This window comes from Channa argus, chromosome 12 (genome assembly GCF_033026475.1).
Source record: "Channa argus isolate prfri chromosome 12, Channa argus male v1.0, whole genome shotgun sequence".
Lineage (NCBI taxonomy): Eukaryota > Metazoa > Chordata > Actinopteri > Anabantiformes > Channidae > Channa > Channa argus.
In genome coordinates this window covers 7,569,416-7,581,507 of record NC_090208.1, presented here as the reverse complement: position 1 = coordinate 7,581,507, position 12,092 = coordinate 7,569,416, and the positions used below count along the sequence as shown (strand labels likewise).

At 37.9% G+C, this 12,092-nt stretch overlaps 1 protein-coding gene across 4 annotated transcripts; it reads right to left on the bottom strand.

Annotated features, from left to right (window-relative positions):
• Positions 1 to 1,495: 1,495 nt before the first annotated feature.
• Positions 1,496 to 10,825, bottom strand: LOC137137530 (butyrophilin subfamily 3 member A3-like). 4 transcript variants are annotated; one of them, XM_067523922.1, is made up of 18 exons: positions 10,700 to 10,755; positions 10,189 to 10,257; positions 9,943 to 10,045; positions 9,172 to 9,513; positions 8,613 to 8,906; positions 8,379 to 8,504; positions 7,988 to 8,154; positions 7,515 to 7,565; positions 6,877 to 6,981; positions 6,037 to 6,141; positions 5,504 to 5,548; positions 5,135 to 5,239; positions 4,472 to 4,585; positions 4,137 to 4,232; positions 3,675 to 3,779; positions 2,509 to 2,571; positions 2,277 to 2,384; positions 1,501 to 2,069 (listed from the first exon to the last, which is right to left on the bottom strand). In XM_067523922.1, the coding sequence occupies exons 3-18, from the start codon at positions 10,037 to 10,039 to the stop codon at positions 1,956 to 1,958; spliced, it is 2,037 nt and encodes a 678-aa protein (XP_067380023.1). In that variant the 5' UTR covers positions 10,040 to 10,045; positions 10,189 to 10,257; positions 10,700 to 10,755; the 3' UTR covers positions 1,501 to 1,955. The 4 variants fall into 4 exon arrangements, with proteins under 4 accessions (XP_067380026.1, XP_067380024.1, XP_067380023.1 ...); XM_067523921.1 differs by lacking the exon at positions 10,189 to 10,257 and having other exon boundaries at positions 1,502 to 2,069; positions 10,700 to 10,825; XM_067523925.1 differs by lacking the exons at positions 4,472 to 4,585; positions 10,189 to 10,257 and having other exon boundaries at positions 1,496 to 2,069; positions 10,700 to 10,825.
• Between the last annotated feature and the right edge of the window lie 1,267 nt (positions 10,826 to 12,092).

Genomic DNA, 12,092 nt, shown 5'->3' with positions numbered 1-12,092 from the left:
ATTTGAACTGATCACAAAGGGGACCTGTGATGTCACTGTGGGACATAAATGGATGTAAAAAGCAACAATATTTGATGCCTTGGGAAGCATCATTATCTGATGCAGTGGTATGAGAACATATTGGTGCATACATTGTCTTGTTAGGACCAACATTTGCTTAAAAAATTATTTAAACAAAAAAAAAAAAACATTCAGCAAAAGGTGCAGGAACAGAGGTCTGTAGTAAATGCATGTCTATTATTTAAAGGCACCTTGCAGCATTTGAAGTACTGCACAGGAAGAGGAAGTTGCTCATTCGATTTCAGTTCAGTTCAGACAGTCGTCTGCACCACAGCATGGTGGTCACAGACTCTGGAATATTTAAGAAAGCCATTGATATTTAAAATTATACACCTTTTCTAAAGTTGATATTTGCTAAAATACCACTGTGAGACTAAAGGAAGAAAGAAAAGCAACAATGTCAGCATCACTGTCACCAATATGTTGGGTGACTAAAATATTAATGCTTTTGAATAAAAAATCTGGTTATTTACAAAAAAGTTTGAATCTTTATTTAAGTGAATATCATAAAATGTCAACATAAAGCTCTAAATCTTTTGTTGCTGGTCAGCTGGTTCTGTCCTCCCTGTTATGGAGGGAGACAACGTTCAGAATCAACATGACTTCCTTCAATATTGTCACTTTTCTCTATAAAGATGGACTTTTCATGGCAAACAGCTCAACTGTTTATTATTTTTGCTCTTGTTACTGTTGTCACTCTTTAAAATGTAAACCAAGCTGCTCTTCAGTTCTACCAGCAGTTTTAAAGCAGATATGTTCATGTTCTCACAGAGCTTCACAAAGAGACGTTTTCATCCTCAGATCACTTCATACATGTTTTCCTCATCTTGTGGACTGTTTTTACTATAGTGATGGTGGCTCTGCTGATGCTGCTGGTGCTGGTGCTACTTCACTTAAGGAAACGCTGGGTTATGCAAAAATAACTGACACTTACATATCAAGGTATCTGAACAGAACCCAGAGATACAGTTTACAAGACAATCACCAATATATTGTTTTTTTCACCCTACTTTACACTTATTCATTGATTTATTTTTATTTTTTATTGAGTTGGGACTGAGGGGTCACACTTTCTGTGATCTCACTTGCAGTGGCTGAAGACTTTCTCACACTCAGAAAAGGTTTAAAAAGAGACACACAGCCACTGACTGGTCATGGACTATTTTTAAAAGGCCAGATGTCAGTTCTCTCAGTATATGCTGGTCTGGGTTTAGTTTTAGATGCTACTGATGCTGGAGTTAATTTGAGACTCTCGGACACAAACCATATGAGAAAGTATATTTATGTCGAAGAGGTTTCCAACCATTTCAATCAGCCTGTCTGCATTTTCACATTAGAACCTCTGCTGCATTATTGTATCACATGTGCCAAAATACCTCAGAACTGACCAGATTTAAAATAACTATAATATTCTGAAGGGTGAACATGGTACATTAAAATTTGTGGTAGTATTTATTTCACACCATAAGAAATTATGATTTTCATCTTTTATGTGGTTTTAGTGAATTTATCTTCTCTTTTACTGTAAAAATATAAAGACATTAAATGGAAACTTCACGTTGCTCCTGGTGGTCACACATGTATTTATCACATGAAAAATGTACATATCACACTTTGTATCTTTGTATAAAAGAGAAACAAGCAAGAAAGAAACATACATTGTATAAACTGTACAAAAAAAGAAATGTAAAAGTCTTTGAGTTGTGCTAGTTCACTATATTATTTAGAGTTTGGAGTTGTAGTTACTGTTTAAAAAAAATCAGATCTAAAAAGCTTTGGCAAGACACTGAACCCACAAGTAAATGCTGCTTAGTTGTAAGTCACTTTGGATAAAAGTATCTGCTAAATGACTAATTGTAATTCTAACTTTCAGTGATTAACCAGTGTTAACCAGATCATTTGGATTTGTCCAGGTTTATCTGCAGTTTGTCTCTGGGTTTCCAGGACTTCAGGTCCTTCCACACCAGGTCAGTGGGAGAATTAGAGGTGCAACAACCGAGGACCCACAGCTGTATTCACAAAACAAGAAACAGGCATGAAATTAAGTTGAATATAAATAATAGCATTAATAATTTAAAACAAATCTGAATTTAACTCAATGATGCTTTGCTGTTTCAAATAACGACATGTACGGTTCAAAGGCAAAATAATAAATGATGATGGACTGATGGAGACAGTAATGCATCACTTTAAATTAAAAAATGAGGAAATCTCACCTTGACAGTGCCTTGAGCCTCGAGACTGATCGATGACTTAAATTTGTACATTATAGGTTTTTCTTTGTTGATCTGTACTTTTACCTTCCAGCCACCCAGATGTTGGTCCTGCAGCAGGGAATTTGGTCAGAAAGGGAAGGAGACAAAGACGCACAAACAATGATTAGAGTGCATTAATCCAATATTTGTATAAATGAAGTTATTCTTCTATGAGAACGACAAACAACGTTACCTTGTGTGACAGGTTTCTGAGACAGATATATTTGCAGCAGCTGTCTGCCTCCACAGTGATGTCCTAAAAATCGTGATTTTTTTTTGGTTAGAAAGAAGGATGGAGGTCTTTGTCAGAGGACATACAAGAACCACATGTATGTCAAGGCTGAGAAATGCATTTTCCATTCACCCACCATTTCCCTTTTGGAAATGAACCAAAAGCAAGTACAACTTCTGGGTTTTGACAATTTCTGTAAATTCTATAAATTTGTATAAGGCTACATCTCCATTGTTCATCAGCTAACCTACAACAAACTCCGTCCTCAAACTCAAGAACTGCTTTATCACAGCCCCCATCTTAACAGTACCCTGTCCTGAACACCAGTTCAGAATCAAGGCTGGAGTGGGAACTGTCCCTATTACAGCCTTCCAAGAATGACAGCAACACTGAACCCTGTGCATTATTTTCTAGTTGGCTTTTCTTTGTTGAAATAAATTACAACATTGAAGATGGGAGTGGGAGCTGCTACTTCCTCAAAGACCAAAAAAATCTCCAATATGCCAAAGCTCATTGGTCCCCTGTTCTTCAATTGTTTTGATTTTACTCTCTATTTTTTCATCCTGGTTCCAAGAACGACAAGACTGACATCCACCAGAAGATGAAGAGACTCAGTTCTACATCCTGCCAACGTGTTTGTACTTGGGAGTCAGATGAATCAATATTTAGGAGGTGTGTCCAATATAATGCTCCAGTTGCATCCACCTGTCTGTCCAACTTGCTCTACGTTCCAGACCACCTCCAGTTTTAGGCCCTTCATTGGTGCCATGATTACCACCTGCCCTGTCTCTCTAGCATTTTTCAATCCTCTAAGGTCCAACAATGCTCCTGATGACCCACCTTAAATTCTGAAAAAAGTCTAGCTGGACAGGGGATGGACAACTGTCTTAGCTACACGTGCCTACAGTGTAAATACCCTGTTGTAACCTCTTTACTTACTTACCTGTTTCTCCTGTACCTAGAGGTCATAAGCGCCACCAACCTCTCTGTGTTCCGAGATACAAAGCCCATTTACCCTCTATCCAGCTTCACTCCTCATCCCCATCAATATACCTCTTAAAAAAACCATCAAACTCAACTTATTGTGTATGAACTTCAGTAAAACTCAACATCATAAAAAGATAAACCTCTTGTTGCTCTGTCTCTTGTTCCTTTTGTGGCTGGATTTGCTCAGTCTCACTCATCAGCTTCTCTTCTTTTATCCTTTTAAATTCAGCCATTAGTTCATCCACCTGAGCGCATGAAGAGAAGAGGAGAAACCTATTGTTTTATGTATTAAGTTAGTATAACTAACACTTTTAGCATGAAGGTCTTTTAATGTTTGATTTGTGTATAATTTTATTAAAGCCACAGTTTCTTTGTATTTAAAACAGATCAGGAAATAATAATCAAAATTTAGTCTTTCTAGATGTTAACATTTTGTATATTTCGCAATCAACCAGTGACTAATCTAAAAAAAAAGTAGGAGCAAGTATTTATTCACCATGTTTTGAGCGTTTCTGTTCAATTTGAACTATTGTTATCTTTCCTTTATCTTTGTGTGTGTGTGTGTGTGTGAGTGTGTGGTGTGTATCTGTGTGTGTACATACATGTCTCTTAGTCTGGTCAAGCTCATACTGGGTCTGTTCCAGCCTCTTATTTGTCTCCTTCCACTTAATGTCAGTTGACTGTTGGTTGATTTTCAGCTGTCAAACAGACACATGGATGTTTCTCTGTCAGCAATAATTTACTGCAGATGTTACAGTCTGATTTATCTGAATCTGAATATATTTGCACTTTGTAAACTGTGGCTGAAATGCAACTTGGAGGTGCCATTTGCATTTTGATCGAGCTTCAAAGCTTTAGTAAACAAATATTGATCTACATTTTTTTAAAAAGGTTAGTTAAAAGCCTCAGACACTCCAGAATCCTTTATACATTATACCTGGGTGTGTTCTGTCTTAATCGCCTCATTCTCAGCTGACAGGAGTTTGAGATGTCTCTCAAAATCCTGATTCCCCTTGATCATAGACTCAGTCTGAAGCGTGCACTCGTGTAGCTGGAGAACAACAGGAAAAAACCTGTATAAGTTTGTTGCCCATTTTTGGATGTGGGCCCCAGAGTTTGAAAGGTTTGGTTTAGTGTTTTGCCCAGAGACACTTATAGCCCGAACCAGGGATTGAACCACTGTCGAACCATTGCTGGCCACCTGCTCCACCTTGCAATAGGTTCCATCTCTGCTCTCAAGGGCTTCTGTCTCCAGGCTATCCCACCAAGCTTCATTGCTCCCCATTGATGTTGACCTTGGGCCGTCCACACTAGGGTTCATGCTCCCCCTGTCCTCAATACCCATGCTTCTCATGAGAGATCACCTGTCCCATGAATCCCATTCTTAGTGTATGCAAACAGTTTCCCCTGTTTTGTCCAGTGTTTTTACTAAAAAGCTTATTTGACAGTATTTAGCCTTTTTTCCCTTTTTTTGTTTTAGTTAAGCAGTAAAGTTGGAAAAGGAAAAGGGGCAGCTCCAACACGTTTAAAAGTGGACTGAGGACCAACATCAGAGTCATGTGATGAAGATTTAAAAGTCGTCAGTAATAATCAAATGAACCTTGTCCAGCTGATTCTTTAAGGTCTCCACTTCCTGCTCAGCGTTGTCTCTTTTCTGTGTCTCTTCCTGGAGCTGGTTGGTGGTTTCAGTTTGGTTTCCCTCCAGCTCGACAGAACAGAGGAAAAGGAGAGGGATGAAATCTGCAAATTTAAGGCCTAACTCTAACGCTAAAACTTAAGGGAACTTGAGCATCAATAGGTTTGTAGATCAAGAAAAGTCACGAGACTGTACATAATGACTTATTTTTCAGTTTCTAACCACTATCTTGTCTTTTGATCTTCGTGTGGAAAAATATTTAAGTGATTCTGTTTGTTTTTTATTTTAGAAAAATGTTGAATTTCTGAATTCTTTTCTAACATGACCACTTACCAGAAAGGAGGAGGACTGGGCTGGAGCTGCTTGGCTTCTTACTGACTAATGAGAAGAAAAGAGAGACATTTAGTAGTAGCCTGATTCAGAGGCTTCCTGTGAGTTGTTCTCCAGTTTGTCTCTTTAAACGACTGTTCAGCTAATACAGTTCTCATAATATTTGACCCGTAATGAAAAGTTAGCAACTTGCAGAAACAGACCAAAAGTGACGTGTGAGATTAAGCACTGAATATTATATTTGGTACAAACACATTCACCTACTTACTGTTGTAAATACTAAAGTGCAGTTATATGCTTATGCAACTGTTTAGGTCCAGAGAAAAAGTGAAACACAGTGATTATGAATTACTGCATTTATCTGGAAAAAGAGATACGTATCAGTATCAGTAAGAGATTCGTAATTTCCACCTCGCTGAAACTAGGCTTTTGGACTTGAATCTCAGCAGATTTCGCTTTTTTTTTACTGTATCTATATTAGTGTTTTGTTTTTTTTGTTGTTGATACTGGACTTAAGTGAAGGTTGAAAGATGAACCTCAGTGTTGCTGCTTTCGTTGTTTTCCATCAGCATCTGCAGGTTTGTCTGCGTCCTCTGAGTCTCATCTTGAAGCTGCTGGACTTCAGCTTGTTTGTCTTTGTTCTGGGAGAAAACCGGGACAATATGAGGGACATGTTTTATTAGTGAATATTAGAATTATAACACGTCAATCAACACAGATGAACAGTCCTATATCATAGTGTAGTTTTCCTTGTCTAATTGTTGCTGTTGACAACATTTCTGATGTTTGAATGACTCCTGTTTTGTATTTGCAAACTGCAATACAAAGTGAAAACAAAAATCACTAATTATTGTCAAGAAAAGTTTAAAACTGTGAAAACTTTCCAAAGACAGAGTTGGAGGGCAACAGCTTCAACCACAAGTCTTCATCAATCCAAGAATTGCTACAAAGGTTCTTCTGGCAGAACTGAGCTCAGCAGGTGTGAATATATCAAAGCAGACACTCCAGTGGACATTACATCATTACACATGCATCAGCCTCAATGGACAACTCCTTCAACCAAGGCATGTGAAAGCACATGTAGCCTATGCAAAGGCTCACACAGTTAAAGATGAAAGCTTCTAGTCAGCTTTTCTTTGGTCATATGAAACAAACATTGAGTTACATGGGCACAAGGATGTGGTAAAAGAAAAATGAGGCCTACAAACCAAGAGCACCAAAGCAAACATGTCATTATATAATCCAGTATCTTTATATACAGTCAAGTTGGTTTATATGCTTCATGCTGCTGAGTGGAGGCAGGTTTAAGAAAGTAAATCAGCTGTGATCATGCAGAGAGGATGAGACATCTTTAATACATAAAGATTAAAACTAACCTCATTGTTCTTGTCCCCCAACTCGTTCTTCAGAATCTGCAGGTTGTTCTCTCTTTTCTGATTCTCTTCATGGAGCTGCTGCAGCTCAGTTTCTTTGTTTTCAACCTCAAATAAAGTGAGATGCAACAGTGCATTGCATTCACCGGTCATCACTGCATTAAGTTTCAATATTTCCAAAAGTCTAAAGTAAAACATAGCTGATGATAAATACACTAAAAAGTTTGTGTCAATTTGAAGCCAACATGGTCTTTTAACATATATTATTGCAATTTCTAAAATACTATGTTAAAAATGAAACATGTAAATTGATATTTAAGATCATAATCACTCCGGAGGCCCTTCCTACCACAGCACCTGCCATTTTATCCGGGCTTGGGAACGGCACCGGACCAGCACAGAGCCCTGGGTGGCTGGGCAGTGCCACCCACGGCTCTGTGCCGGGCTCTGGGGCTCTGAATCTGCAGCCTTCTGCATCCCAACCCAATGTTCTACCACTGAACCCCTAAAACTTTATTTACTATAAGCAGACAGAAAAGGTTATTTGTACCTGGTTGTAGAATGACTGTATTTTTTTTTATTGACCTGCACACGCTATTGTACATTTGAAAGAAGTGCTTTGTCTTAAAGTGAAAATAAACCTCGTTCTTCTTGGTGTCCAGCTCCTCTTCCAGGGACATCTGAAACTTTACCTGAGACAGAAAAGACGAGACATGAAGACAAAAATAAAGCTCACCTCCACACAGATCGTCAGTTGCATTAGGAAATTTTAGCTAATTATACAAAATAAATATTTGACAAAATCATTCAGAAATTCAAATATGGTTCATGATTATTCCAGTAAATAATTATCCAAAATTAAAATAAAATAAAGCCTTTTAGGAGTTTCTGCAGGGAACCACTTTTATTTTGTGGTTCTATGTCTCTACTTTAATCTATATATTGGTCCAATTCTAATTTTACCAACTTAAGTTTAAATTATGTATCTGTCCTCATTCTGGTCTTTCACTTTATTCTTTCATCCTTTGTCAGCTGCTTGTATCATCTTCCTGACTTTGAAAACACAAATCTTTCTAGATGTCTACTGCAGGCAATTGGTTGTATCTTCACTTACATGTCTGTTCTTTTTCCCCTCAGACTCCTCAATTTGTGCCGTGTTCTCAGTCATTAACTGCTCACTCTCTCTTTCTTCAATGAAAACCTCATCTTCAGTTTTCCTAGTTTTAGAGCGGATTTTTTTTTGTCCTTTATCAGTTTGATCCCACTGTCTCTTTTTGGTCTCTGTAGAAATCGGTGTAAAGTGTCAAAGAATATTATATATTAAAATGTATAATAATGCATAACACTAGCAATAGAAATATAATAAAACAAAATAAAAATATATGAATTAGAATCATTTTATTGACAATTCAGTCTTTTCATTAAAACTATTCCCATTAAATGTAAGTAGGTGACTACTTTACATTATTGTATTGTCAGATCATTGGGATAAATGTTTTACTCACTGACGCCGTTTTGCTTCTTGGATAAAAATAGAGTAAGTAAATAAAGAGACAGGATACAAACAGCCAAACTAACAGCCAGACCAACTGTAGCAGGTAATATACTAGACTGGACATAAAAGAAATCATCTGGAATGAGAAAACACAGAAAAATGATATTTATCTAACTTTTGATATAAGCTGTTTGTTACCAAGGTGATAATGATGTAAATGTAAAAGTGTAAAAGTCATGTCTACCTGGAACATGTATGTGTGTCTCTCTGCTCTGGTTGATGATGTTCTGTTGGACTCTACAGGTGAATATGTTTCCGTGTCTCTTGTCCACAGTGACTCTGCTGCTAACAGTATAGAGGTCATCAGGACCTCTGACTGTCTCTGTACGTCCACCAGAGAGGATGTTTCCCTCACCGTCCAACCACAGCACCTCAGGCTCTGGATACCAGCCTTCAGACTCACACCGTAAAACCACCCCACCCGTGGATTTATCAAGTCCTGCTAAATTTACGACTGGTAATGAAACAGCATTTGACGCTGAAAAAAAGGGGAAAAAGCTGTAGTGTTAGTGGAAGTAAGAGCTCGTACATATTGCAATAATCTAATGTATTAAATACCCTAAAAGATGATTATCAGTAACACAATAACACAAATATTGAATTCAGACATTTAATTCTCAACTTTATCTGTGTCAGAATGTTCTTCTAGTGTTGAACTTTTGTTAATTGCATTAAAAACCCATTTCTGCCAGTATAAAAGCTAAATGAAACATGCACTGTGAATATATTACGTACACACTTACCAATAACCACTTGAACAAAAGACTGTTTATCCAGTGCTGGAATGAAGCATCTGTATCTTCCCTCATCAGAGATTTGTACTTTAGTGAGTTTCAGTGAAATGTTTCCATTCTTCAGCTCATCGATGAAAAGTGACGTTCTCCCCTCGAAGGATTTATGCTTTTTATCCACAACTTCTCGTCCAGAACGCCACGCATGGACAAATCTTGGGTCCAGGTCAGATCTCATCCACCCCAGTGTCAAGCCAGCAGCATCTTTCTTAGGTTCTAGTTGACACGGCAGAATGATGTCCTCACCAAGTGTTGTCATTATTGGTTGAGAGGAACCGATCAGCTTAGACTGAGCTGGAAATACAAATGTTTTAAAGTCAGCATCATCAAAAAGATGAAGATGATAAAAGACCGCATACATATTTTTACTACCCTTTAGCAGTTTAAAGAGCACCCCCATGGCAGCAGGCCTCTGCTGAAATCGCAACCCACTATCAGGACAGCTCATATAATCACCCTAAATTTGTTACATTTAAATTGGCTCAATTTAACTAACCAACATAGATAATAACACAGACCATTAAATTAGAAATAGGTTTGTTGAAGCCATTTGTCACAGTTTTTAAAACTGTTTACCCTGATGTTTCCACAACACATAGAACAGATAGAAAACCCAAACTCAATTTTGACTATTTCTATTATAATCATATAAACATTTATGGAAGCTCAGGTAGATTGATTATTGACATAATAGAGAACTTTTTATTTCATATTGTGACTTACCTCTACAAAGGTGCATCAGGATGAGCTGGAAAACCAACCCCCTGATGGTACCCAGATGAGATATCAGAGTCTTCATGTCAGTGTGTAAAAGCATCATGGAGCACTGAGAGTGACAACAGTGGGAAGTTACAGGGTCAAGACAAACATGGATTAGTTCTTTAAAATGGGTTTAACTTCTCTATTAGTAACTGAGACATGTTGTATTCCATTATATTGCACCATGACTGTGTTTGCACAAGCCCACACCTTCTATCTGACTTCTGTGGCGACACTTTCACTTTTGTCCCGCAGTTGTGTTCTTGGACGTACGTTTATCTGTATCCAAAACAATTGCTTGATATATTCACTTTTGTAGCTGGAGACTTAAACCATGGCAAATTTCAAATGTATTTTATACCACTCAGGCTTTATAGTGCATAAACTTTCAGTGAACAAAGTCCAGGCTCTCCCACCTCTGAGACTTTACATTTAATGCAGTAACAATTTACTGTTATACAGTAGCAACCAGTTTGGTAACAAAACCATCAAGTATCATATTAAAAAAGTTGTTTGATAAAAAGTGAACGATGCATTTATAACTGAACTTCACGTGATCTGCACATTGCGTCTGAATGCAGTTTCTGAAACTGACAGTCAAAGACTCAAAGAGCAAATATGTTACAATGTTATGGTTCAGACAGATCACAGCTCACCATGTAAAGCTTCTTTTATCAAACAATTTTTAAATTAATTTAGATTAAAAGTCAGAAAAACATACCTCTTTATAGTTGAGTGTTGTTGTTACCTCAGTTGCCTGAGTGAAGTCTGTAAATCATTTATAGGCTGCTGATATTAAATCAACTGATCCATGTAGTTTATCTTGCAAATCAACCATTGATGTTTGTGTTCACACCGACATATCAGTACGGATTCATACTGTGTGGCATGTTTCTGTAGCAATAAAAGATGCATCTCACTGTTGTAATGTTCAATTGGTAAAGCCAAATTATTACACTGGGCTCTAGGTTGAGGACAAATATTTATTTATATACTGTAAAAGTATAACTACAGGTAAATTTTATCCATGCATATTGTATGTCAGAATTTCAGTGCGTATCTGAAGCCCGCAATGTCGCAATGAACGCAAATGTCCAAGTGAAACTCTGCTGACATTATCTGGACTTTATTATTTGAGCCCCCTAGTGAAATGCCCATATTATGTGCGTGAGCTAACAGTTGTTTTATTTTGCAGACTTTTGCCACAGCATTCGATGTTGAACTGCCTGTAATGTTATCTACCACCCCAAGTTTGATTGTCCAAGGTAATGTTGATGTTCTCATTTCTGTTACATACTGTATAAAACACTGTACTTCAAAGTGTAGTGAAGAATTATATTATACATGGGATGCATACTTTGAAAGTAGAGTTTGTAAGGAATGTTCCAGAGGTGAGAAGATAGGTAGATGAGTCTGAAGTTGCAAGCTATTATAACCCACAGGTAGGATGTGAGTTAGAAGAGAAGGAGAATTTCTGGAGTGAGTTAGATGAAGTGATGCAGAACATCCCCAGAGGTGAGAGAGTGGTGATTGGGGCAGATTTTAATGGACATGTAGGTGAAGGGAACAGAGGTGATGACAATGTGATGGGCAGGTTTGGTCTTCAGGACAGGAACGCAGAAGAACAGATGGTGGTAGACTTTGCAAAGAGGATGGAAATGGCTGTAGTGAATACTTTCTTCCAGAAGAGGCAGGAACATAGGGTGACATATAAGAGTGGAGGTAGAAGCTCTCAGGTGGACGACATCTTGTGTGAATGTTGTAATCTGAAAACGATCAGTGACTGTAAAGTGTTGGTAGGGGAGAGTGTAGCCAGACAACACAGGATGGTGGTGTGTAAAATGTCTCTGGTGGTGAGGAAGATGAAGAGGACTAAGGCAGAGCAGAGGACAAAGTGGTAGAAGTTGAAAAAGGAAGAATGTAGTGTAGTTTTCAGGGAGGAGCTGAGACAGACTCTGGGTGGTTTGGAGGTGCTTCCAGATGACTGAACTACAGCGTAAGGTGAAGGTAGAGGTGGCAAAGTCCAAACAAAGAGCATATGAGGACTTGTATGTTAGGTTGGACACTAAAGAAGGAGAGGTGGATTTGTACAGGTTGGCCAGACAAAGAGATAG

Bases quoted from the DNA above. Each gene is read 5' to 3' on its own strand.
- LOC137137530 (XM_067523921.1), bottom strand. From the start codon at position 10,039: ATGATGCTTTTACACACTGACATGAAGACTCTGATATCTCATCTGGGT. The intron at 8,907-9,171 runs GTAAGTGTGTAC...CCTTTTTTTCAG, and splicing joins TTTTGTTCAAGTGGTTATTG to CGTCAAATGCTGTTTCATTA. The intron at 8,155-8,378 runs GTGAGTAAAACA...CGATTTCTACAG, and splicing joins CAAGAAGCAAAACGGCGTCA to AGACCAAAAAGAGACAGTGG.